Below are 25427 nucleotides of genomic sequence, written 5' to 3'. Positions count from 1 at the left end.
TGTTCCCTCTCATTTCTGCTTGCTCTGTTTCCTCGCTCCCCTACACTAGAATACTCTTCCTCTCCCTCTCTGTTCTACTGCAACTCTACCACTATTTAAATCCAACCTCAAAGCCCTCATCCTTCCTGAATAATCTGTTTCATAGCACTCTACGCTACTTCATTACCTAGTTTTCCTATCTCCCTACCCTTTTGGTATTCATGTGTTTATTAACTTATTTACAATAAAACAACACAAACGAAGAGGCTGTGTAAACAGAACACAGATCAAGTAAATCACTGCAGTTCCAAAAACCTCCCCCAGATTCCCTCATATAAATTCATCTTTGTTCTGTTTACGTAAAATAACCCTTTCCAACAGTGACATTTTGTGCAGATTCTCAACCCAAGCCGCCTTAGAGGGAAAAACAGCACCCTTCTAATCCCTCAGTCTGATTTTTTTTAGCAGAAATGACAGCCCTGAAAAGGTCAGATCCTCCAAAAAATCCTCTCCTAAAACCACAGTTTGAAAATCAAAATCAAGGTTTGACAGTAGCACTCCCACACCATGTGCTCAATGGAGCCCACACTGTGGCCACATACCCCAACAGGCATCAGAGTCAACCAACCCTCTCGTATACATCTTAGCAGAGTCCAATAAACATTGTTCAGAATTTTGATTTGACTTACTCTCTCACCAAGGTTCAGAGCGGTCAAGGCCACATGCCTGCATATGTTCTCCCATCTCCCCACTGTCATTTCTGTGCCAAGCGTCTCCGACCAAGCACCTAAGATTTGATCATTGGATCGCCTGTAGCTCATCAGGCACCTATACATATTTGATGCGCATTGTACTCTCTCCTTCAGGACCATCAACTGTATTGTGATTACATCGTCCTCTACTTCTTCCACACTGCCAAGTGCCATGCTCAATTACCGATATTCACCATAGGTGCAGTCTTGGAGATTCTTCAACACAGATTTACAGGGTAATTCATAGAATTTCGCACAAAAGTGGCGCACGTGGCTGGCGCACAGTGTCCCCGTGCGATACACTGCGCCAGCCGCGTGCGATAAAATCCATTTCATCGCACAGCGTATTCATGGATTTTAGCCTCCAAAACCAGCCGTGGCGCAGCGACCCTGCAGCAGCGCCAGTTACGCCCCCAAGAACAACCTCGTGCAAGGAAAAGCCATCAAAATCCCCAATTCATCGCAAATGTCTGCGCTAACCCTGGACCAGTTCACAGGGCTGCCAAACAGCAAACGCCAAGCGGGGAACGTGTATTTCAGGGGTTAGCGGGAAGTTTCACACGCGATTGTCCTGGGTACGTGTATTTCAGGGGTGCGAGTGAAATTTCACACGCGATTCCATCAGGGCACGTGTATTTCAGGGGTGTGCGGGAAGTTTCACACACAAATTCAGCAGGGTACGTGTATTTCAGGGGTGCGCGGGAAGTTCCACACGCGATTGTCCTGGGTACGTGTATTCCAGGGGTGCGCGGGAAGTTTCACACGCGAATTCAGCAGGGTACGTGTATTTCAGGGGTGCGCGTGAAGTTCCACACGCGATTGTCCTGGGTACGTGTGTTCCAGGGGTGCGCGTGAAGTTTCACACGCAAATTCAGCAGGGTACGTGTATTTCAGGGGTGCGCGTGAAGTTTCACACACAAATCCATCAGGGCACGTGTATTTCAGGGGTGCGCGGTAAGTTTCACACGTGAATTAAGCAGGGTACGTGTATTTCAGGGGTGCGTGGGAAGTTCTACACGCGATTGTCCTGGGTACGTGTGTTCCAGGGGTGCGTGGGAAGTTTCTCACGCAAATTCAGCAGGGTACGTTTATTTCAGGGGTGCGCGTGAAGTTTCACACGTGATTCCATCAGGGCACGTGTATTTCAGGGGTGCGCGGTAAGTTTCACACGTGAATTAAGCAGGGTACGTGTATTTCAGGGGTGCGCGGGAAGTTCCACACGCGATTGTCCTTGGTACGTGTATTCCAGGGGTGCGCGGGAAGTTTCACACGTGAATTCAGCAGGGTACGTGTATTTCAGGGGTGCGTGGGAAGTTCTACACGCGATTGTCCTGGGTACGTGTGTTCCAGGGGTGCGTGGGAAGTTTCTCATGCAAATTCAGCAGGGTACGTTTATTTCAGGGGTGCGCGTGAAGTTTCACACGTGATTCCATCAGGGCACGTGTATTTCAGGGGTGCGTGGGAAGTTCCACACGCGATTGTCCTGGGTACGTGTATTCCAGGGGTGCACGGGAAGTTTCACACGCGAATTCAGCAGGGTACGTGTATTTCAGGGGTGCGCGTGAAGTTTCACACGTGATTCCATCAGGGCACGTGTATTTCAGGGGTGCGCGGGAAGTTCCACACGCGATTGTCCTGGGTACGTGTATTCCAGGGGTGCACGGGAAGTTTCACACGCGAATTCAGCAGGGTACGTGTATTTCAGGGGTGCGCAGGAAGTATCACACGCGATTCCATCAGGGCACATGTATTTCAGGGGTGCACGGGAAGTTCCACACGCGAATGTCCTGGGTACGTGTATTTCGGGGTGCGCGGGAAGTTTCACACACAAATTCAGCAGGGTACGTGTATTTCAGGGGTGCGCGGGAAGTCTCACACGCGATTTCAGCAGGGTACGTGTATTTCAGGGGTTCCGGGGAGTACTACACGTGAATTGGCCGTGTGGGTCCTCCCAGGTGTTCCCTCTACACCCTCCATGGCCCCTGCAGGCAGCCCACACCACAGGGGACTACCCTGCACCCCTGCTCATGTTCCGCAGGCAGCCCATCCACCATGGGCATGCCCCCCAGCCAACCCACATGTGACCTTGCACTACTGATCAACAACGCATGTCTCCCAGCATCCCCAACCCCCCAGCACTGTGGGGCACCCTCCACCAGGCCCCCACTCATGTCCCCCTGCACCCCCACCCCCCAGCATCCAGGGGCACCCTCCACCAGGCCCACACTCATGTCCCCCTGCACCTCCACCCCCCAGAATCCAGGGGCACCCTCCACCAGGCCCCCACACATGCCCCCCTGCACCACCACCCCCCAGCAGTGCAGGACAGCTGCCAGCAGGCCCCCATACATGTCCCCCCAACACCTCATGGCGAGCCATAATCTTGGCCCCCATGCCCCCTCAATACACTGCCCACGCCACCCCAGTCCGAACACACCACCAGGTATGACATCCACCCCACAAAGAAATCACCAGCACATGATGCATCCCAAATGGCTAGTCTGCACATCAACATATATCCGTCAAACCCACACAATGACAGCATGTGAATGAAAAAACACACATTGCGACATGCATGAAACCAAAGAGAGAATACCACACATTGAAGTACCAAATGATAATGTATTAAACAGAAAAGCAAGGCAATGAAATGGAACAGAAGAAAATGGAAATAGAAAATGAAATCCAGCATGTCCAATAAATGAAAAAGACGCATGAAATCCAAATGAAAAGCAACCCAAAAGCAAGTCTCCAAAGTGTCAGCCTGAGAAAATAAATCCAAGGTGCAAAAATAATAAAAAACCATTGATCGATGGAAAAAAAAATCAACAATCCAAATCCATTGTCAAACTATGTACAAAGTGAACATCCAGGATGCATGTGCCCAATCCTTTAAATGAAACGTATAAAATAAAATCCTACCTAATGAAGAAATATATACAAGAAGTTGGGGCATTGTCCAAGCGCCCCAAAACAAAACCGAAAGGAAACTTAACACTAAAGAACTATTTACAAGGGCAGCGGGCTAGTCCGACGGCTCACTTCTGGATGTTCCGGGCCAGGGCATCATCGAACTCCTGCTCAGTGTCCTGCAGGCGGTCCTCTTCCATGGCCCGGAGGGTCCGCAGGGATGACGACATGTTCTCCTCCAACTCCCTGCGATTGCCTCGAGGCACTCGGCCCGCCTCAGGGCCCTCCGCATGGAGTTCTCCGCCCTGACCATCGTGAGCCGTGCCGCTCCGCATCTATGGCATGGCCCAACCGCTGCCATATGGAAGACACTTCCCGTCCTGGGTCCTCCGGCCGATGCCTGCCCCCCCGATGTCGAAGGCCCCGAGCCATCATGGCTCCCACCTCGTTGCTGCTGTGCCTGTGCCCATGCCCTGGCTCCTGCTGCCTGCACATCCTCCACCGGCCGGGGTGCAGTCGATGTGGCCACCCCTGCTGGACGTCAGACTCCCGACTGTGGCAGATATGTGTCCTCCACCAGCCTGGCCGCACCGTCAGAGGCAGCTCCACAGGGCACCCAGGTGACAAATGGGTGGAAAGATGGCATGGAGGACGACTGGCGCATAGGGTGTTCAGTTGAGGAGGGGGTCGGAACAAGCTCCAGCAAACGGAGGAATCCGGCCTGGGTGACCTGTCCCAGTAGGCCGACGCGGTCAACGAGCCATTCGAGATGAGGTGCAGTCTCCCCTTGAAAAGACTGCAGGTCACCTCGCATGGCCCGTTGACGCAACGCCACACCAGTCAGGAGAGGCTCAACCCGTACCTGGATAGCCACGTCCGCAGGCAGAGGAAGGCCAGTTGTTGTAAGCTCATCCCCTGCCTGAAAACGGGTCTGGACGTAGGCATCCCTGCTGGTGCAAGATGATGCAGTGACAGGATCAGGGACAGGATTGCACACAGGCACCTCCGCGGCGGCCTGTGCTGCCTCCTGTCCCTGGTCCTGCACTGCACCAGTGGAATCCCCACCTCCAGACCCCGTCTCTGTCGCTTGCACGGCCTCCTCCTCCACCAAACCCCCCACCAACCTGGATGACTCAGTGCCATCTTCCCCCGTTGGGCCCTGTGGGGTCCCAGCTGCCCCTTCTGCTGCCGAGGAGTCCAATTCCGACCTCCGCCTCTTGGACCTCCCCCCGGCAGCTGCGGCCTGGGACGCGGCACCGGACTCCTCACTCCCCGACGAGATGACAACCTGGGAGGGGAGCCGGGCCTTGCGTCTCCGGCTGGCAGTGCAATCCCTGCCGCTGTGCTCCACAGCACCTTCTCCGCCCTCTTCATCAGTTGACGCTGCAGACAGGGAGAAATAAAACACAGGCATCAGGGCACTGTACAATGGACACATACACACATGACAGTTGTACATGAGTGGCATTGGCAAACCTCAGACATGGCATCACAATCGCCAACACACATGTCATTTCAACTCGCACACATGAGCCATACCACAGCCATATTGCAACAGCCAGCACCATTCATACACATACAACAGCATGAGCAAGCAAAGGTGAGCCAGACATCACATGCAACATAGGGAGTGCACTACACATGCACACACACCACCACACTTGCATGCATGTGTACACCTCTGCCAACTGTTGCAGTGTTGAGATCGGCATCCATGTCACATCTGCCAATCAGTCTTCCACATCCCGGTGTCACATGCATCCATGTTGCATCACTGTTGCCCCCTTGTCAAATACACACACATGCACATGTACACAGTGCAGATACATGTAGCTGAAACCAACATCCATGTGTGACATCACGAACATGCCTACTTACATACACATTCATTCAAAAAGGTGTGCCCACACATCTGCATTTGGCATGCAAGCCTACACACACAAGCACCATCCATGTCTCACACCCCCCCCCCCCTACTTGGCCCCATTAAAACACATGTGCAACCTGCACACTACTGGCACACCACCATACGCACAGCTTACAATCAGGATGCATGCACACTTACCGCTCGACTCCAGACGGGTCTGCCTCTCAAGGACCTGGACGTGGAGCGCTGGGGATATGCGTTCCAGGACCCTCATCTGATCTTCCGACAAGTGGCCCCGGCGCCCCTTAGCATCCGCTGCCTTCAAGAGGCGCCGGGCCTGGTTGAGGGTCCTGGACCTGAAGTCCTCCCAGCGCTTCTTGACATGATGGAATAGTCAGACTGCCACCCCCTTCGCGTTGATGGCAGCCACGATGTCCGTCCAGATCCGAGTCCGTCCTTCCTTGTCGGCGCGGAAACTTCCGAAGAGGGCATCATACTGCCCCAGGACTTGCTCCACCAGGACACCAACTTCGGTGGCAGTGAAGCTGGTGCCCCTCTGCCTCTCTGGCCGGGGGTTGCCAGTGGTGCCAGATGTTGCAGTGCCCGACATGACAACCCCAGAGGCAGGAGTGGGTGGGCAACTGGTTCCTGGGGCTGGTCTGTGGAGCGATGGAATCCCATCGGGAGTCTTCGGTTCCAGCAGGGGTGGTCACAGCAACAGCACCCCTGGCTGATGTGCAGGCAGCAAATGGCAGGGCACGTGGGCAGTAGGCAATCAGGCAGCAGCAGATGGCAGGTGGGAGCGTGCTCGGGTCTCTGGGGGGCAGTAATTCGTCCTTCTGGCAGGAGCGTGGTCTTCCGTGTGCTTACGCGTGGCCAGCTTGATACGGAGTGATCTGGCACGTGAAAATCCAGCACGTCTGCGTGTAATTCGAGGAAAGGCCCTTAGCGCGTCAGCACACGTACGCGAATTCATTGGCCCAAAGGCCCCCAGCATGTAGGCGCGTCTGAGGTTACGCGCACGTGCGTTTTCCATGGCGCGTAGAAAAAATAAGCACGTCGTGTCATAGCGTGTAATTGGTGGAAAGGGCCTCAGCGCGTATGCGCGTCTGTGACGTGCGTGCGTGGGCGTTTCCCTGTACACGGGTGCATGTTACACGTCCAATGACTGCACGTCAGAGTGTCAGCTCATGTAATTGGAGGATAGGGCCTTAGCGCGTACACGTGGAAGTGACGCTGGACGTGTGGGCATGTTTAAAAGGTACGTGCTTTTCATGGAGAGCGCGTGGGTGAAATCTGTACTTCTTGTCAGTTCACACGCGATTTACTTCACGGCGTTCCAGGTTCGTACTCCCTGTTACCTCTGACAGCTTTTTCTCTTTTTGTCTTTTTCCTGGGCCTGTTTCCTCAAACAGCGTTCACTTCTTCTGTTGTTCTGTCTCCTCAGACAGCGTACAATTCTTCTTTTGGCGGGGGTGTTGCCAACGTGCGTCTTTTTCACGCTATTTTTCCAGGCAGACGGTGAGTCGCGCACATATTTAACATCTGTGCTTGCCCCGTGTGTCGCGTACCCCTTCAGAGGTCATTCTAGGCTGCGTGTGACACGCATACGTTCATTTTTGTGTTTCTGGGTGCCACACCGTAGTGCAGATTTATTTTTCCACGCACGTGGTCTAGGAGGGGTTGCGTGCACATTATCTCCCTTTTTTGGGGTACCTGTGCGTTGCGTGACCCGTCATCTTCCCCCAGGGGTCACATACAGCCTTGCTAGAGCACTAGGGTACGAATTCCATCTAGTACCCTACCCCTTTGACCCCCAATTGCCCAGGACAACAGTTTACTGCAACTCCCATACGCACAACAACATCAGTGCCATGGTTGGGAGGTGAGCACGCGGTAAGGGTATGATATGATATGATATGGTATTTGTAACGCGCCTATACACAAGTGTTTCAAGGCGCGACGAGGCAGGGAGGGAGGGAAACAAGGGGAAGACAGACAAACGATCCTACTAGGCCAGGTGTCATTCAGATCGTGCAAGTGCAGAGGTAAGGGGAAAAGGAGAAAGTGCAGGGGGAGGAGGTGGGGGGGGAAAGTGCAGTACAAGGTAAGTAGCGTAATAAAATAATAAATAATAAATAATAAATAAAAGGGCCAGCTGGTGGCAAGTGCGAGGTAAGTGCAGAGCAAGTGCTGGGAAGGGGGCTGTAGGGATGCAGTGACAGTCCCACAGTGCAGGAGGAGCCAGGGAGGCAGTGCAAGTGGAGAGTGGCTGGGCCCTGGACCGAGGTCACAGAGTGGCCCAGATGCAGGTTTAGTGCAGACTTCAGTGGGGAGTTTTAGCAGGTTTAGCAAGGGAGAGGGAGAGAGAAGGCAGAAGCGAAGAGGAAGGTTTTGAGGTGCTTCCGGAACCGGAGATGGTTCTCCTCAAGTTTCAGGGAGGCAGGAAGGCTGTTCCAGAGGGAGGCCCCTGCTGCGGAGAGAGATCTACCCCCAGCTCGTTGCTTCGAGAAGCGGCTGACCATGAGGGAGTTGGAGACGGATGAGCGAAGGGCTCGTGAAGGCAGATATTTAGGAAGAGAGAGTTGAAGGTATTTAGGCCCCAGGCCCCAGAAGGCCTTGTGGACAATGCAGAGGGTTTTGAACTTAATCCTCGCAGCCACTGGGAGCCAGTGAAGAGATTTCAGTCCTGGAGAGATACGGTCCCTGGGCTTGAGGCCAAGGACAAGTCTCGCAGTTCTGTTCTGGATAAGTAGCAGAGGGCGGAGAGTGGAGGCAGGCAGATTAAGATAGAGGCTGTTACAGTAGTCCAGCCTTGAGAGAACCAGGGCTCGGGAGACAGTGAGCTTCTGGGGGAAGGAGAGGAAGGGAAGAATACCTCTGAGGAGGTGCAGCTGGTAGGGTGGCAAAGGTGGCCGAGCCGCAAGAAGTGACTGTGGTGGATACGGTAGGGGACGTGGCCGGGACTTGCAGGGTGCCTCTAGCCCCCCATGCGTGGGTCACCAGTCAGGGACACCCATGCCCCCCCTCCCCTGGTTGAGGGTAATGTGGCTGACACCATCCCTGCTCAGCCCTTGTTGGACCAGCCCATTGTGGCACCTGACCTGGCACAGGGTGATTCCATGGCTGACTTCCAGGTCAGCAGCTCTAGGCCACGTGTGGGGATGCATGTTGGTGTCACCAGGCCACGTGGATCAGGGGCAGCTATGTCATCTGCTGCCCCGAGTAGGCAGGGTGGGGAGGCTGCAGGGGCAGCTGCGGCTCCATCCACCCCAGCTCAGAGTCTCCCAGCCAGGACAGTGTCGGTCCCAGTCCATCCTGCTGACGTTCCCCCTGACTACATCACACTTCAGCTAATGCCTGCAGCAAGTCCCATGGTGAGTGTTCATTCCCACACTCCTAGTCCACAGTCCACCGGGGCTCCTGCCCCTAGTGTCCAGAGCAGCGTAGGACACTCAGGATCCCCACCACCTTCCAAGCGGAAGAGGAAGAGCGTTCGTCCAGTACAGGCTGATGCCCCAGACACGGCTACACAGTCCGGACCACCAAGGAAGCCCAGCTTCAATCAGGCCGAACTTGATGCACTTGTGGAGTATGTGTCCGCACATGACAGCGAAATGGTGATTACTGCAGGATGCAAGACCACACCTGCACAACGTCTGGCACACTGGCAGACCATCGCGGACATCATAGCCCTTGGATTCGTGAGGCGCACAGCTAATGATTGCTACAAGCGCTGGAATGACCTGAAGCGCAGGGCAAAGAAAAAGCTGGCCTCAAGTCATGCCGCTACTCTAGTGACTGGAGGTGGGTCTCCAGTAGAGGACATTGAACTCACTCCACATGAGTATGTTGCTGGGACCTACGTCACGGAGGGACAGATCCAAGGCGTGGGAGACCTGCCAGATTACGAGGCATTGTCCGGTGAGTGCACATGCACGTGTGTGTCATCCATGTGCATGGTGTGTGTGTGAGGGCTTCTGATTGAGTGCCAGGTGAGGGTGTGTGTGCCTGAGTGGTTTGGGTCACCCATGTGCTTCATCCAATACATTCTGCGCACCAGGATTTGGGTATTGCAGTATCCCTTCTGGCAACAGTAGACATTTAGCCCAACCTCACGCCAGTTGCCCGTGAAGTGCCATCTTGCCATAACATTGTTGCGTATTATTCTGTGTTCATTCAGGCTGATTGTTTGCATTCCACCACTTTCACTAGGCATTTCTCAGTCCTATTGTCACATGTGTGACATGGCTATGGTACATGCCATCTGTGGGATGGCATGTGTCATGTATGTGTATTGGACATGCCAATCACAGGCCAATGTGTGATGGCACTGCTAGCCAGCATGCAGCAAATGTGTTGGTCTTCCATCTTGGTGTCATCAATGTGTGCCATTTGCCTCCCCTTCATACGCAGCGACGGTGCATGCATGGGAGGGTTATAGTCATGTAGGACATGTGTCAATGAAGTACTGGTTCTGTTGCTTCTGAGCCCTAATTGTGTGCCATGGTGCTAATGCCTGTTCCCATTTCTTTTCTGTCATGTCTTTGCAGGGGATGACGCACTTGATACTGCTGGGGTTGTGGAGATGGTGCAGACCCAGGAGGGGGCTCAGGCCCGACCGGGCACCAGTGAGGGACGTGGTGTGGTGGTGGGTGAGAACCCACACTTGCTGCAGACCATTATCTCAAGGGGTGTCTCTGGGTGCACCTCCCCCGAGCTCTATTCAGGTGTCGATTCGGATGATGAGACCTATGTGCGGTCGCAGGTAAGTGTTTCTGGGAGGGATTCTGTACTGTCCAACCCACCTGCACCAGGGGTAGAACCCTCAATGGGGATGTCAGTGTTGGTAGGTCCGCCTTTGGTGGTTACAGATGCAGGGTCACACTCCGCAACATCTGATCCTGTTCCTGGGCCAGCAGATCAGAGGGGTAATGCAGTCCTGCAGCCTCAGGCAGTGCCGGCACAGCAAGGTGCAGTTCGCCTTGCCCCAGACAGGTGTGGTGCCCACCGACGCGGTGGCCGTACGCCACCTGGCAATACCGCATGGGAGCAAGCCATATACAGTATGGCAAACCAACAGGCAGCATCATCTGAGATGATTGCTCAGGCCATGGATAGGGTGGCCACTTCCATTGTCCCCCAAGAAAGGCTGATGGAACAACTACAGCAGGCAACAGACTCCATTTGCCAGTCACACAGGGAGGACATGTTGGCGTCCAACAGGGACAGACGGGCGGCACTGGAGACTCTGCAGGAAGCCATTTCTATTGAGTCCCAGGGCCACAGGGAAGCCCTGAGGGTGGAACTCCGTCAGCTCAGGGTGACTCTTGTTGAGCTTGAGGCTTCAACTGACACGAGGACAGAACAGCAGCTGGAGCGGCTCGCTCGTACGCTCTCAGCTGAGATGCAGGCAACTAGGGAGGAGGTCCAGGCATCCCGTGAGTTGTTGCATGGGGACCTCCGCACGATTATCCTCCAGAACCAGACCTTCCACACCCGCAGGCTTGCTGCCATGGAGGACCAGACTAGGGCTTTGCGTGGGCTTCCTCCCATAGTTCCACCACCTCCTGATGCAGCTGCAGAGGGTGAGGAGAGCAACAGCAGCGATTCTCTCACAATAGGGTAGCCGTGCAGGCCATGAGCCCATGGAGGTGTTTTTTTTTTCCCAAAATCCACACAGGTGGGTTTTGGTGTGCACCCTGTCCTCGGACCTCCTGGGTGGCCTCCCCCACTCCCTCAGGCCCATACATGGCCATTTTCGATTTTTGATTTTTGACTTTTTTTACAGTGTGTTGCCTTGTGTGGCTCCCGTGGGCATACGCTGTATTGTGGCTGGGCACATGCAGGCTTGTCCTGAATTTGGGTTAGATGCTTGGGTTTGTGTGACACACACCCCTCCTGCTTCCCGTTTCCATGGGCTTGCAAAGGGTGTGCCCAAGTGACATTGATTTACACAGTGACGTTGGACTCCCATTTGATGTGTGGGCAGTCTGTAGTCAATACTGTGTATACATTCCTAGTGCATATTGTTGTTGTATTGTACACTGCATGGTGTATTGATATGTGCCTCTGCATCCATCTCATCCTCCTAATTTGCAGGTCCATTGCTCATGCCTTCACAAGGCGGTCTACTTTGGAAATGGAGTCCATGTTGTAAGCAGTGCACCTACACTTATGCGTGGCGCTAACACTGTACAGTTGGAAGTGGTCGAAGTGCTGGCATTATCAGGTAGTGAGACTACCAATTTTTTAAATCCGTACTGTCATGTTTATGGTAGGTTGGAGGTTGTGTAGGTGATTAGTATTATTGCTAAATATTTGGTAATGTGTGTTGTTGGTCCTGCATTACTGTGAGCATTTCATGTGTGGCCAGTTTCCATTAGGGACACTGTACTTCGTGACACTTGTGTCATGTTGTGGGGATTAATTTGTTTGCTCTCACATAGCATGACATGCCATGGTGTGTTGTGTGGCAGTGCCGGGGAGGGGTTGGGTGACATGGCACTGTTCTCATGTTGTATTTTGCAAGTGGGTATTCATTTCTGCTGCATAGAAGTGTGTCTTTTGATGACACTGCATTGGTGGTCTTTGTGTAGGTAGGGATGCACACATTGTGACACTTCCAGGTGAACAATCTCAGGCTGCTATGGTTCTGACAGTTGACTGTCCCTTAATTCATCAGAATTGTCAGATTGAGTCATCATTGATTGCCAGATGGTATGTGCCAGTGCTGTGTGCACTCCACAGGGGTGTGATTTCTATGTGAAGTAATTAGCCACCAGCTGCGTACGGGCTGCCTCACCCCGTGCCCTTTCCCCTCCCATGCGCAGCGGGCGTGCATGTGGTTGGGGATGTGGGGGCACCACCATGTCCACAGCCAGGCCCCGGCGTGTTGCAACATTGTGCAGGACACATGCTGCCACTATGATCCTGCACACTACTGGGGGAGCGTATAACAGCTGCCCGCCAGAACGGTCAAGGGAGCGAAAGCGTGACTTGACCACTCCGAATGTGCGTTCCACTATGCCCTGGGTTGCAATGTGGGCTGTGTTGTATCTTACCTCGGGAGGCGTGATGGGGTTCCGAATTGGGGTCATCATGTGGGTGCTCAGAGGGTAGGCACTGTCCCCTGGGGAGGTGGTGATGGGGATCATTAGTGGGGTAGTGACATTACTCTGTATCTGTCATGCATGCGTGTGCTGTGGCATTTATACTTACCAAGCAGCCATGCATCGCCATGCTGCCCAGCTTACATGTCCCGGTTTAGGGTTGACATCCTGTAAATGAAGCTGTCGTGGGTGGACCCTGGATAGTTGGCATATACTGAGGTGATGATTCCCTTGGCATCACATACTACCTGGACGTTGATGGAATGCCAGTGCTTGAGGTTTCTATAGATGTGCTCAGATGCCCTGGGGGGACGTAGAGCCACATGGGTGCAATCAATGGCACCTAGCACTTTGGGGAATTGTGCCACCCTGTAGAAATCCTGGCTGACAGCCTGCCTTTCTGCAGGTGTTCTGGGCAGGTATATGTGCCTGCGGACTGATGGGCGTGCAGTGATGATGGCCAACACCTGGTGTAGGCACCGTGACTGCGTGGCCTGTGACACCCCCCCCCCCCCACTATGGCACTTGTCCGCTGAAATGATCCGGTAGCCAAGAAGTGCAGTACATTGAGGACCTTCTCCAGGGGGCTGTGTGCTTGGGAGCACAGGGTGGGTGATGTGAGGTCATCCTCCCACTCACTGACCAGGTCGAGTATTGTGAGGTGGAAACCTGTACCTCCCATACACCTGGTCATCAGGCATACCAAAAAGGCTGGTTCTGGGTGTAAAGATTCTGGCCCTGACTATCCTCCTCCTCCTCCTGCGGTATCCCACGGCCACTGCTGCTAGGAACGGTATATTCATCCTGGCGTCTGAGCTTGTTTTTTTGTTTGCGCACACTTTTATGCTGCGCGGGACGTGCGCCTGCTTCATGCTGGCGTACGTGTTTCCAGATTGGACCTTTTTTTTTTGGCGCGTTGTAGGTGACCGTGTAAATCTTCCCGCCCACCCCAGGAATACACGTAACACGCTCTCCCAGGCCTAGTCGCGTGTAAATATTCCTGCCCACCCCAGGAATACACGTACCCCACTCTCCCAGGCCCAGTCGCGTGTGGAAGTTCACGCGAACCCCGTAATACACGTACCCTGCTGATATCGCGTGTGGAAGTTCACGCGGACCCGTAATACACGTACCCTGATGAAATCGCGTGTAAGACTACCGGCGCACCCCTGAAATACACGTACCCAGGCCAATCGCACTGCTGGGGGGTGGGGGTGCAGGGAGACACGAGTGGGGGCCTGGTGGAGGGTGCCCCTGGATGCTGGGGGGTGGGGGTGCAGGGAGACATGAGTGGGGGCCTGGTGGAGGGTGCTCCACAGTGCTGGGGGTGCAGTGGGACATGAGTTGGACATGAGTGGGGGCCTGGTGGAGGGTGCTCCACAGTGCTGGGGGGTGGGGGTGCAGTGGGACATGAGTTGGACATGAGTGGGGGCCTGGTGGAGGGTGCTCCACAGTGCTGGGGGGTGGGGGTGCAGTGGGACATGAGTTGGACATGAGTGGGGGCCTGGTGGAGGGTGCCCCTGGATGCTGGGGGGTGGGGGTGCTGGGAGACATGAGTGGGGGCCTGGTGGAGGGTGCCCCTGACTGCTGGGGGGTGGGGGGGTGGTCGACATGAGTGGGGGCCTGGTGGAGGGTGCCCCACAGTGCTGGGGTTTGGGGGTGCAGGGGGACATGAGTTGGACATGAGTGGGGGCCTGGTGGAGGGTGCCCCTGACTGCTGGGGGGTGGGGGTGCAGGGAGACATGAGTTGGCTATGAGTTGGGGCCTTGGTGGAGGGTGACCTTGGATGCTGGGGGTGGGGTGCTGGGAGACATTAGTGGGGGCCTGGTGGAGGGTGCCCCTGAATGCTGTGGGGTGGGGGGGGTGGGAGACATGCGTGGGGGCCTGGTGGAGGGTGCCCCTGGATGCTGGGGGGTGGGGGTGCAGGGAGACATGAGTGGGGGCCTGGTGTAGGGTGCCCCACAGTGCTGGGGGGTGGGGGTGCAGGGGGACATGAGTTGGACATGAGTGGGGGCCTGGTGGAGGGTGCCCATGGATGCTGGGGGGTGGGGGTGCAGGGAGACATGAGTAGGGGCCTGGTGGAGGGTGCCCCACAGTGCTGGGGGGTGGGGGTGCAGGGGGACATGAGTGGACATGAGTGGGGGCCTGGTGGAGGGTGCCCCTGGATGCTGGATGCTGGGGGGTGGGGAGGGTGAGGGACATGAGTGGGGGCCTGGTGGAGGGTGCCCCTGACTGCTGGGGGGTGGGGGGTGGGAGACATGAGTGGGGACCTGGTGGAGGGTGCCCCTGGATGCTGGGGGGTGGGGGTGCAGGGAGACATGAGTGGGGGCCTGGTGGAGGGTGCCCCACAATGCTGGGGGGTGGGGGTGCAGGGGGACATGAGTTGGACATGAATGGGGGCCTGGTGGAGGGTGCCCCTTGATGCTGGGGGGTGGGGGTGCAGGGAGACATGAGTGGGGGCCTGGTGGAGGGTGCCCCTGACTGCAGGGGGGTGGGGGGAGACATGAGTGGGGGCCTGGCGGAGGGTGCCCCACAGTGCTGGAGTGTGGGGGTGCAGGGGGACATGAGTTGGACATGAGTGGGGGCCTGGTGGAGGGTGTCCCTGACTGCTGGGGGGTAGGGGGGAGACATGATTGGGGGCCTGGTGGAGGGTGCCCCTGGATGCTGGGGGGTGGGGGTGCTGGGAGACATGAGTGGGGGCCTGGTGGAGGGTGCCCCTGACTGCTGGGGGGTGGGGGGTTGGGAGACATGAGTGGGGGCCTGGTGGAGGGTGCCCCACAGTGATGGGGGGTGGGGTGCAGGGGGACATGAGTTGGACATGAGTGGGGGCCTGGTGGAGGGTGCCCCTGACTGCTGGGGGGTGGGGGTGCAGGGAGACATGAGTTGGCCATGAGTGGGGGCCTGGTGGAGGGTGACCCTGGATGCTGGGGGGTGGGGGTGCTGGGAGACATGAGTTGGCCATGAGTGGGGGCCTGGTGGAGGGTGACCCTGGATGCTGGGGGGTGGGGGTGCAGGGAGACATGAGTGGGGGCCTGGTGGTGGGGGCCCCTGAATGCTGTGGGGTGGGGGGGTGCAGGGGGACATGAGTTGGACATGAGTGGGGGCCTGGTGGAGGGTGCCCCTGGATGCTGGGGGGTAGGGGGGAGACATGATTGGGGGCCTGGTGGAGGGTGCCCCTGGATGCTGGGGGGTGGGGGTGCTGGGAGACATGAGTGGGGGCCTGGTGGAGCGTGCCCCTGACTGCTGGGGGGTGGGGGGTTGGGAGACATGAGTGGGGGCCTGGTGGAGGGTGCCCCACAGTGCACAGTGGGTGCCCCACAGTGCAGGGGGACATGAGTTGGACATGAGTGGGGGCCTGGTGGAGGGTGCCCATGGATGCTGGGGGGTGGGGGTGCAGGGAGACATGAGTAGGGGCCTGGTGGAGGGTGCCCCACAGTGCTGGGGGGTGGGGGTGCAGGGGGACATGAGTGGACATGAGTGGGGGCCTGGTGGAGGGTGCCCCTGGGTGGGGGTGCAGGGAGACATGAGTGGGGGCCTGGTGGAGGGTGCCCCACAGTGCTGGGGGGTGGGGGTGCAGGGGGACATGAGTTGGACATGAGTGGGGGCCTGGTGGAGGGTGCCCCTGGATGCTGGGGGGTGGGGGTGCAGGGAGACATGAGTGGGGGCCTGGTGGAGGGTGCCCCTGGATGCTGGGGGTGGGGGGGGAGACATGAGTGGGGGCCTGGTGAAGGGTGCCCCTGACTGCTGGGGGGTGGGGGGGTGGGAGACATGAGTGGGGGCCTGGTGGAGGGTGCCCCACAGTGCTGGGGGGTGGGGGTGCAGGGGGACATGAGTTGGACATGAGTGGGGGCCTGGTGGAGGGTGCCCCTGACTGCTGGGGGGTGGGGGTGCAGGGAGACATGAGTTGGCCATGAGTGGGGCCCTGGTGGAGGGTGCCCCTGGATGCTGGGGGGTGGGGGTGCAGGGAGACATGAGTGGGGGCCTGGTGGAGGGTGCCCCCCAGTGCTGGGGGGTGGGGGTGCAGGGGGACTTGAGTTGGACATGAGTGGGGGCCTGGTGGAGGGTGCTCCTGGATGCTGGGGGGTGGGGGTGCTGGGAGACATGAGTGGGGGCCTGGTGGAGGGTGCCCCTGGATGCTGGGGGGTGGGGGCGCAGGGAGACATGAGTGGGGTCCTGGTGGAGGGTGCCCCTGGATGCTGGGTGGTGGGGGTGCTGGGAGACATGCGTTGGTGGGCAGTAGTGCAAGGTGACATGTGGGTTGGCTGGGGGGCATGGCCATGGTGGATGGGCTGCCTGCGGGACATGTGCAGGGTAGTCCCCTGTGGTGTGGGCCGCCTGCAGGGGCCGTGGAGGGTGTAGAGGGAACACCTGGGAGGACTCACACGGCCAATTCACGTGTAGTACTCCCCGGCACCCCCGAAATACATGTAGGCTGCTGGATTTGCGTGTGGAACTTCCCGTGCACCCCGAAATACAATTACCCTGCATATTCGCGTGTGAAACTTCCCGCGCACCTTGGAATACACGTACCCTGCTGAAATCGCGTGTGAAACTTCACGCGCGCCACTAAATACACGTACCAAGGACAATCGCGTGTGGAACTTCCCGGGCACCCCGAAATACACGTACCCAGGCCAATCGCGTGTGGAACTTCCCGCGTACCCCGAAATACACGCACATGCTATTTTTCACACAGCGGGTGTCCGTGTTTGTCGGTACCCCTTTGCACCTCATTTGTCCTAGAGGGCCACAGTATGGATCATTCATCATAGCTGTATATCGGTGCTTTTTGTTAGCGCACATTTTGGCGCACATTTATTTCAGGCGCAGGGACGCTACCGCCTGTTTTCTTGAGGCCGACTTGTTTGGCCCTGTGTGCATCTTGGCCCGTGTGCTGGTTTGCCCTATTCGATTCCATGAATACGAGTTGTAGGCGAGCGTGTGGGCGTTCCGTGCACTTGCCTCCTGTACTGCCCCCGTAACGCCCATATTTTCATGCGTTGTTCCCCATTCCGAGTGTTACGCCCCGTGTTCCGCCTACTTTTGTTATGTGCGCTGCGCTAGGTGCGATTTCGCGTTAGCCGTGGCGCACGCCGTTGGATGACCTGTCCGCCGGCGTGCGCCGCGCACTTTTTCAGCGCACATCCAATATTTGGTTGCCCTGCGATTTTTGCACTTGCACTGCGATTCGCACGTTTTGGCACCTCTGCGCCGGAATTTTCGGCGCACATTAATTCCATGAATCGGCCTGAATGTGTGAAAAGGGACCCATTTCCTTCAGATCCCCGATCCATTTCACCCCACTCAAAAACTAGTGAGGCCAAAAAAGGATTCCCATCAATTCATACTCTTGTGCTCAACCAAATGGACGATCTGGCCGACACAGAATTTGGCCTTCCAGTCAGGTCTTGCCGTTTGTACCATGACTTTTGTAAACAATCAATTGCAGCTTAAGTTGTATAACCCCTCACATTTCCAGGCGTCAAGAGAGCCCAGCAGCAAGCCGTGTGTTCAGTCCAGACTCAGCCCTCACCCAGTCACTAGTCGACTCCTCAAGGAACGGATTGATTGCAGAAAATTCCAGATGGTACATTGCGAAGTCTGGAACCGCCAGACCGCCTCCCTCACAGGGTAGCTTCCAAAGTTGTATGCGCAGCTGTTTCTTCTCCTACAGAAAACTCTGCAACATGCTGTCAATGTCCTCGAAGCATTTCTTCTTGACATGCAGCGACAACATTCTCAACACGTAATGAATGTGCAGAGCAGAAGACATCTTTATGGCATTGACCTTCCCCCAAAGAGACAGTTTTAACCATCTCGCCAGCTCTAACTTCAAGTTTGCCCTTACACATCTCATGCTCACATCCACCATTAGCCAGACTTCACTTGTGAGCCACACTCCCAAATATCTCATCCGATCCGGACACCTGCAGAACCCGAACCTGATTACAAATGCACTCGTGCAAGAGGCGGAAGCTGGCATGGCTTCAGACTTGGACCAGTTTATTTTATATCCAGAGAAGGGTTTAAAAGCATCAATCTCCTTCATCCATTCCGGCAGTGAAGAATCTAGGCCCTGTAGCACAAGCAGCATATCATCAGCAAAGAGCCACACCTTTTGTAGCGCATACCTATATCGAAACCTGCGTATCTACTCGCCAGAACGAATCCTCACAGCCAGTGATTCCACTGCCATCACAAAGAGCAGAGGCGAGAGAGGGCAGCCCTGCCTTCTTCCACGTCTCACTTCAAAACTGTCAGAGTGGAAGCAGTTTTGCAATCATATCACCCAATCTCTCTTCCGGACACAGTTAGAACATTATTTGCTAAATTGGTTGCTACCACGCTCAGCGAGTGGGTTGTCGGAGAGGGGATCTTAGCTGAGATCCAAGGAGGTTTCCATGCCGTGCTTCGTATGAGAGAGCAAACTCTCAACTTGCACCTCTGAGTGGCTAAATACTATCATGTGTATAAAGCAACTATGTACCTAGCATTTATGGACCTGTCTTTGACATGGTGAACAGGGCTAGGCTTTGGGCAGTCTTAGAAGGATTAAAAATATCCTGGCACCTTCTAATAGTGATAAAGCTTTTACATTGTGAGACCCAGGCAGCTGTGTGTTTTGGGTCTATGGGTGAGTGCATCATGTACTTCAATATAGGTAGGGGGGTGAAACATGGGTGTGGGCTGGCTCCACTCCTGTTTAACCTCTGCAACAATGCATTGGGGTCTAAATTGACGGCCATGGTGGTCGATGTTCCCTCGATTGTGGGCACTTATATCCCAGTCCTGAGCTACATAGATGATACTGTGTTAGTAGCCAGGACACCAAAGGCACTGCAGTGCCTTTACCGAAAGCATCCGCCCGCCACCTCAGGGCATATCGCCATTAGCACCTATGTAGTTATCTACATGGGTGCTAATGGTGTTTATAAAAATAAAGGGTATCTTTGAAACGCTGCTCACTGCTGGAGGGCAGGAAGTCCTTTTTCAGTTTTGATAACATTGGACGTTATCAGCATTGAAAATGGGCTTCTTGGATGACAGCACAGCGTGGCGCTAGGCGGTGCTTCAAAGGTAAGTTTTTTTATTTTTATTATAAAAGAGAATCTTTGCACCTGCGCAGAAAACTACGCAGGTGCTAAGAGATGAGGTGTGAGTGGGAGCAGGGAAGAGGCAGCTCAGAATGCCAGCTTGTACCATGCAGTACAGCCCACATTCTGAGCCTCCTCATTGGCTGGTTCTCCTTTGCAGGGTGCCAATGAGGGCTATATCTCAGATCCTGTTAAGAGCCGGAAACCAAGAGATACGACTAAGAGCAACAGAGGCTGATATTTGGGCCCAGGTTATTAACACTGTGCTGGTGAGTGATAGTAACTTCATCTGGATAAAAGAAAACTGGCAAGAGGGAAACATACTTGCTGTCGAGATAATCTATCCCCTAAGGCAAAGGGGAGTAAAGATATACATGCTGGTAGAGATTTGTGCAGAAAAGGAACTGAGGAAGGTAACCCACAACCCTGAGAGAGCATTTCGGGACACCAAACAAACCCAAGAGAAACCAGGAAGTGTTCTGGCAGCTACAGCCCTGAGGCTGTGATTGTATCAAGGAAAGGGAGTAAGTGATACATCCCTTAGACTGTGTACCTTATAGTAGGGAAACCTGAAAAGGACTCCATGTTCTTTTGAGTAGGCCCCTGAACCTTTTGTTAGTTCTCCATCCTCACCTTTGGAAAAGTTGTCCTCTTTTGAGTTATAGTGGAACAAAACGCTAAGAGTATGCCCCTTCACATCTCTATAAGAAGTGGAGGTCAAAGTACAGACTAGGAATGGCATTGGCATTAGAGCTGGAACCTTTGTCCCTTTGTGACCAGGAGAAATAATAAAACCCTCACCTTTTTGTTTTGTCCCATTCTGATTACTATTTGCTTACCCAAGGCATGTAGTCCATCCTACTTTGTTTCTGAAAATATCACCTACCCTTACAGGTGTTCACCTAACCCAGTCTGTTGTTTAATAAAGTTGTTGAGCTACATGTTCTGTGTCACATGTGTTCTGTTGATGTCACATTCTCACACATGGCTTATCTTCTGGACTATTTCCTTATTATTTTCCAAAATGTGTAATAACGTATTTATGTATACTTTTGTTTTTTGAGTTGTACTTTCTCCCAAATGTATGTTATTCACTGCACTTATGAACAAGGTTGAAGTTTTATAAATGGTTTTAAATATGATACAAATTAAATAGCATAGAAAACCCACCTACCTAGCAGTGTTTGAGATATGTACACCCAGTAGGGTAAGATGATAAAGGGTCACACATAGGGACAGGGAATCACACATGATTGTCTACAAAAGATAGGCAGTAAGCAAACAGTCTTTATATGGTCTAATTTCTTTGCTCTGGGTAAACCATGGGAAAGGGCTTGGCATATTTATGTTGATCTTCAGAAGAAGAAGTGCTTTCACAGTGTGACAAAATGTGGGTGGCCGTCCTTACCCCTAGATTAAGATATATTTTTGTAACGGCTTGCCAATGGATCACTCACTTGTTACTGTTTTCTGATCAGCAAGCAAGACATTGCCATGATCAGCTGATCCTGCAGGATCGCTCCCCTGCATTGGAAGGACCCTTACCAGGAAAAGCCTGACACTGAAAAATAACTTTCTCCCTAATTTGCCACCGGACTGGTTACCATAGTTGGTCGAGCCAACTTCCCACTTATCCCTTGAAACTGTGGGATAGACCAATCTGAGACCTGCCTGCCTTTCTGTGGAAAACTTTTTCAACACCCACCTCTGGTGACTGTAAGAGTTTCTGGATACTCAGAGATCTAAGAGTTTCTTGATAATATTAGATCCAAGAGATATAGGTGTACGGCGTGACTAATGTTACCCAGAAAGTGGTCAGCCTAAAACCTCAAAAAACACTTTGAAATAGAACCATCCAGAGAACTAGCAGAAGCGACTCAGTCTATTGAAAAGTAAGGTAACTTGGTAGGCACAGCTCGTATCTTGGACCAGTCTGTGCTTTTATGGAACTTCCAGGAGTGGTAGAGCAGGTGGTACCTGAAAGGGTATCCAATGTTGTGGTGCCCTAGCAAGGCCATCACACTCATGAGGTTCCGCTCACTTCTATGTGTTGTGATATTGCTATTTTTTACTTTTTCCTAGAAGTCCATGAGAAATGAAATCTGATGGGTCCTTTCATCACCATTTATTTATTATTTGCCTTGGCAAATCTTGAAAAGTGCATGCATCTTTGTGGAGCTCTCATCAGGTATAGCCCTGTGAATGATTTGACCACTTATGAAGATGTTTCTTCATTTAATAGACTTAGGGCCTCATTACACGGATGGCGGTGGACCAAGGTGCTATTAGCTATTAGCACCTTGGTCCATGCTGGTAAAATACCGGCACCGCCTTGGTGGAAAGGGGAATTACCGCCCTATTTCAAGGTTGGTGGGGCAGTAATTCCCCCTTCCCCCATTGCCCTTCCCCATTCCCATTTTTGCCCCATAGGGCATAATGGGAATGGGGAAGGTGCTAATTACGGCACCGCAAATTGCGGTACCGTAATTAGCTCCCTGGTCCCTTTGCAGGTTGGTTTTTAGCGCCTGCAAAAAGCAGGCGTTAAATTCCCCAACCCGCAAAGGGACCTCGTAGTAAGGCGGTAAGGGTTTACCGGTACCGGTAAAATACCGGTACCGGTAAACCCTTACCGCCATCCGTGTAATGAGGCCCTTAGTCAGAGAATAATTTGTCCGTCCAGGCTGAACTGGCACCTTGAATCTAAGCAAGGGTGTGACCATGCTGGTTACATTGTTGTCCAATTTAGATGATTACATGTTCTATTTGCTTGGTCTAATTGTATTGAGTTTCTTTTTTACTGATTACACCCTCCTTGTCTTATGTGAGTATTTCTTAAGCTTGCACCACAATGCCTCAGGGTAAGGCAGTGGATTTATTTGGCGTCTGTTTGTTTGCACTTCAAGATCCGTTCTCCCAGAATAAATGATTTCTTCCAGGGATCGCAGATATTAATTACTAAGAGGTATTAACACTTTAAGAAGTTTTTATCAGAGAAACCTTTATAGCCAAAATGTCTGGTCAATACTTCCACAAAGGTATTTTCTCTCTCTAGTAAACTCTGAGAAGATCATGCAAAGTATACCCGATAACCAAAGTAGCAATTTTGATCATATGATACAGCATCTATCCCAACTGTTTGTCTCCTTCTTTTCCCCTACAGACAACAGTCTGCATACAGACTATGGGGGGGTCCAATAAGCCACTATCTGGTCCAAGCACAGTGCTGTAAAACCACTACGGAAGTGATGGCCAGAGTATAAAAGCTTTGTAACATAACATATTAACATAACGTATTGAAGGATCATTGATACTGTCGGGCAGGATGTAAAATTAACAAGTGATGCAGGAGTGCATCATGCACTGGGGAATCACGTGTATTAGAATTACTGTTAAGATATTCGATTTCCCCACAGGGAAAAACATTGAATCAATGTTCAGGGATATGCAATTGGATTGTATGGTAGATGTGTAAATTAATCTGACGTTAGCAATCTAAAATCTGGAGTTGGAGATACTGGTCACATCCTCAGGCATTGGGGAGCTCTCCTATGCTTTGGCTTTACTGCTTCCTTCCCTATGGTGTCATGTCACTCTAAAGAAACATCAAACTGCAGATGATACAGATTTTATGTTAGCATAGGCTACATCACACTTCTCTGTCATGCATAGTAGCTGTTGACTTTTAGTTGTGCCTATATCACGGATACTTTCATCATTCCTTCTGTTGTTATTTTTCCCCTCTGTTCTTTTCTTCCGCTTGTAAGCTTTCCTGTAAACTCCCATAATAAGACATATTTTATCCTGCTGCCATTTCTTTCCCTTGTAACTTTACAACCTTGCTTGAAAAAAGGCCGGACAATAAGAGAAAAAGACCATACATGCGCCCAGCATATGCAGGCCTGTGCCCTCCTAATGGTCTTAAAACACAGCGCGCCTGCACTGCACACGTTAATATCTCGCCACTGGTTGTTTCATTTATGCCATTTTTGTTTTTACATGCAATTGCATCAATGTTTTATAATTTTAACAATATTATGCAACATTATGAACTGGTGTTTGACTAAAGTTGAATCTAATGTTTAGGCTATTGAACAATAGATGTCATCTCTGAGATGGTCTGGCAATAGGTTTCCAATGATTTGTGTGTTTTCTTTCCCTTCTAAACCCCAGGAAATTCTTCCTGTAAGCATGGACTTATGCAGGGGAGTTCGGGAAATACATTCATGGGGATGTGTCCAAGTGGTTTCACAGGTTCAATCACATACATCTGCCTCAATACTGGCTGGGAGAAGCAAACTAATTCCTGTATATCTCAAAGTCTAGGTCAACTTGTAGCTGAAAGTCAGGTAAGGATGGGTGTAAATAGTTATTTCAAAAAATGAGCACCATGAAATATGTTTAATTTATGTATACTAAATTAAGTATACTAAATTATTTTTAAATTATGTATACTTTTAAACGCTTATTCTTTTAAACTTCACTTTTAAATTTCATATTTGTATAGTTTTAATGTTGGGGTTTCTATGTTTTTGATTATTCACAAAATATGTTAGGGGAGTTGCTGCATTAACATGCCATGTCAGGAAGGAATTCAATGGCCATGTTTATGACGGGCACAATTGAAATATAAGATAATTGCTGTAATTTCCTGGTGGTATATGTTTCCTTCATGACAAATCAACTGTAACAGGTAACAATGGCAGAGAACAAATGATCCTTCTATCTGCACCCTGGCTGTATGTCAGACTAATGAATTACCATTCTGACAAACATTTCAAAATGAGCCCTTTTCAACAATTGTAATGAATTTAATTTAGGTTGGTAAAGGGATGGTCCCCTAAATTCCCACCATATTCCTCGTTTATTCCCTTTTAACTCTTTTTTTCTTCCTGTGTTGTGCTTTTCCCAATTTCTCTTTGTTCTTATTTTCACTAACTTTTCCCTGGCAGCACTCGGTCTCAATGGTAGGAGTCAGTAAAATGGAAAAGAGCCCATTTCCCATGTACTGCCTTTGCCATCGCTTCATTTACAAACTAAATCAGATACATGTTGAATTTTAAAGCCAAAACTTTAATCCTTTTGATTTCTCTGTGATGGCATATCTGTTCAATGTTAGACTGATTATTGATTGTAGATAGAAAATATGTATTTTACCCCATACACAATTTACCCGAGGCATAATGGAAAAAGCGAAGAGAAATGGGATGAATAAAGTACCTCTGGAAATATTTAGAGCACAGCGACATTCCATGTTTTAAATTCTTAATCCTGATGTGTAAATTATACTGATGTATATTTTACGAAACTAGAACATGTTACTCAAAACGTATTGTAAGTAAACAAAATGTGACGAGGGAAATTCCCTCCCATATAGATGGGACTGGTGGAGGCCACACCTCTGTCACAAGATATGGGGAGGAGTCAAAGATATAGCATGCACACATAATTGAGGAAGATCATTATTCATATTGTGAGAGAATATTGAAGAACATTTCTGGATACAACTGGAGATGGCTAAGGAGCTGTGAATTGGAGACTGTTTTCCAGGCAGCCTGGGGTAAATCAGAATCAGGAGACAGGAAACTCATGGTGCGATGAAGAAAAACATGTACTTCAGTGTAAAAACCATGCTCTAAATCCCTATCAATCTAGTCCCTATTCTACAGAAAAGGAAAGAGTCCAAAAGCGTGCATGTCAGGAGGTTGTACAAAGT

The 25427-nt window shown here is 52.3% G+C and overlaps 1 protein-coding gene across 2 annotated transcripts in view; it reads left to right on the top strand.

Moving 5' to 3' along the window:
- Window positions 1-25427, top strand: part of LOC138453203 (adhesion G protein-coupled receptor F5-like) — a 939048-nt gene that overhangs the window by 681708 nt on the left and 231913 nt on the right. For both annotated transcript variants that reach the window (XM_069605830.1, XM_069605831.1), the window contains exon 15: window positions 23885-24060. In XM_069605830.1, the coding sequence (XP_069461931.1) occupies window positions 23885-24060 (176 nt within the window). The remainder of the gene's footprint in view (window positions 1-23884; window positions 24061-25427) is intronic.

The sequence above is a fragment of the Ambystoma mexicanum genome, chromosome 4p (assembly GCF_040938575.1).
Source record: "Ambystoma mexicanum isolate Mex_15411 chromosome 4p, UKY_AmexF1_1, whole genome shotgun sequence".
Taxonomy (NCBI): Eukaryota; Metazoa; Chordata; class Amphibia; order Caudata; family Ambystomatidae; genus Ambystoma; species Ambystoma mexicanum.
The sequence above is the reverse complement of the archived record's forward strand: the minus strand, read 5'-3'. Positions and strand labels throughout refer to the sequence as shown.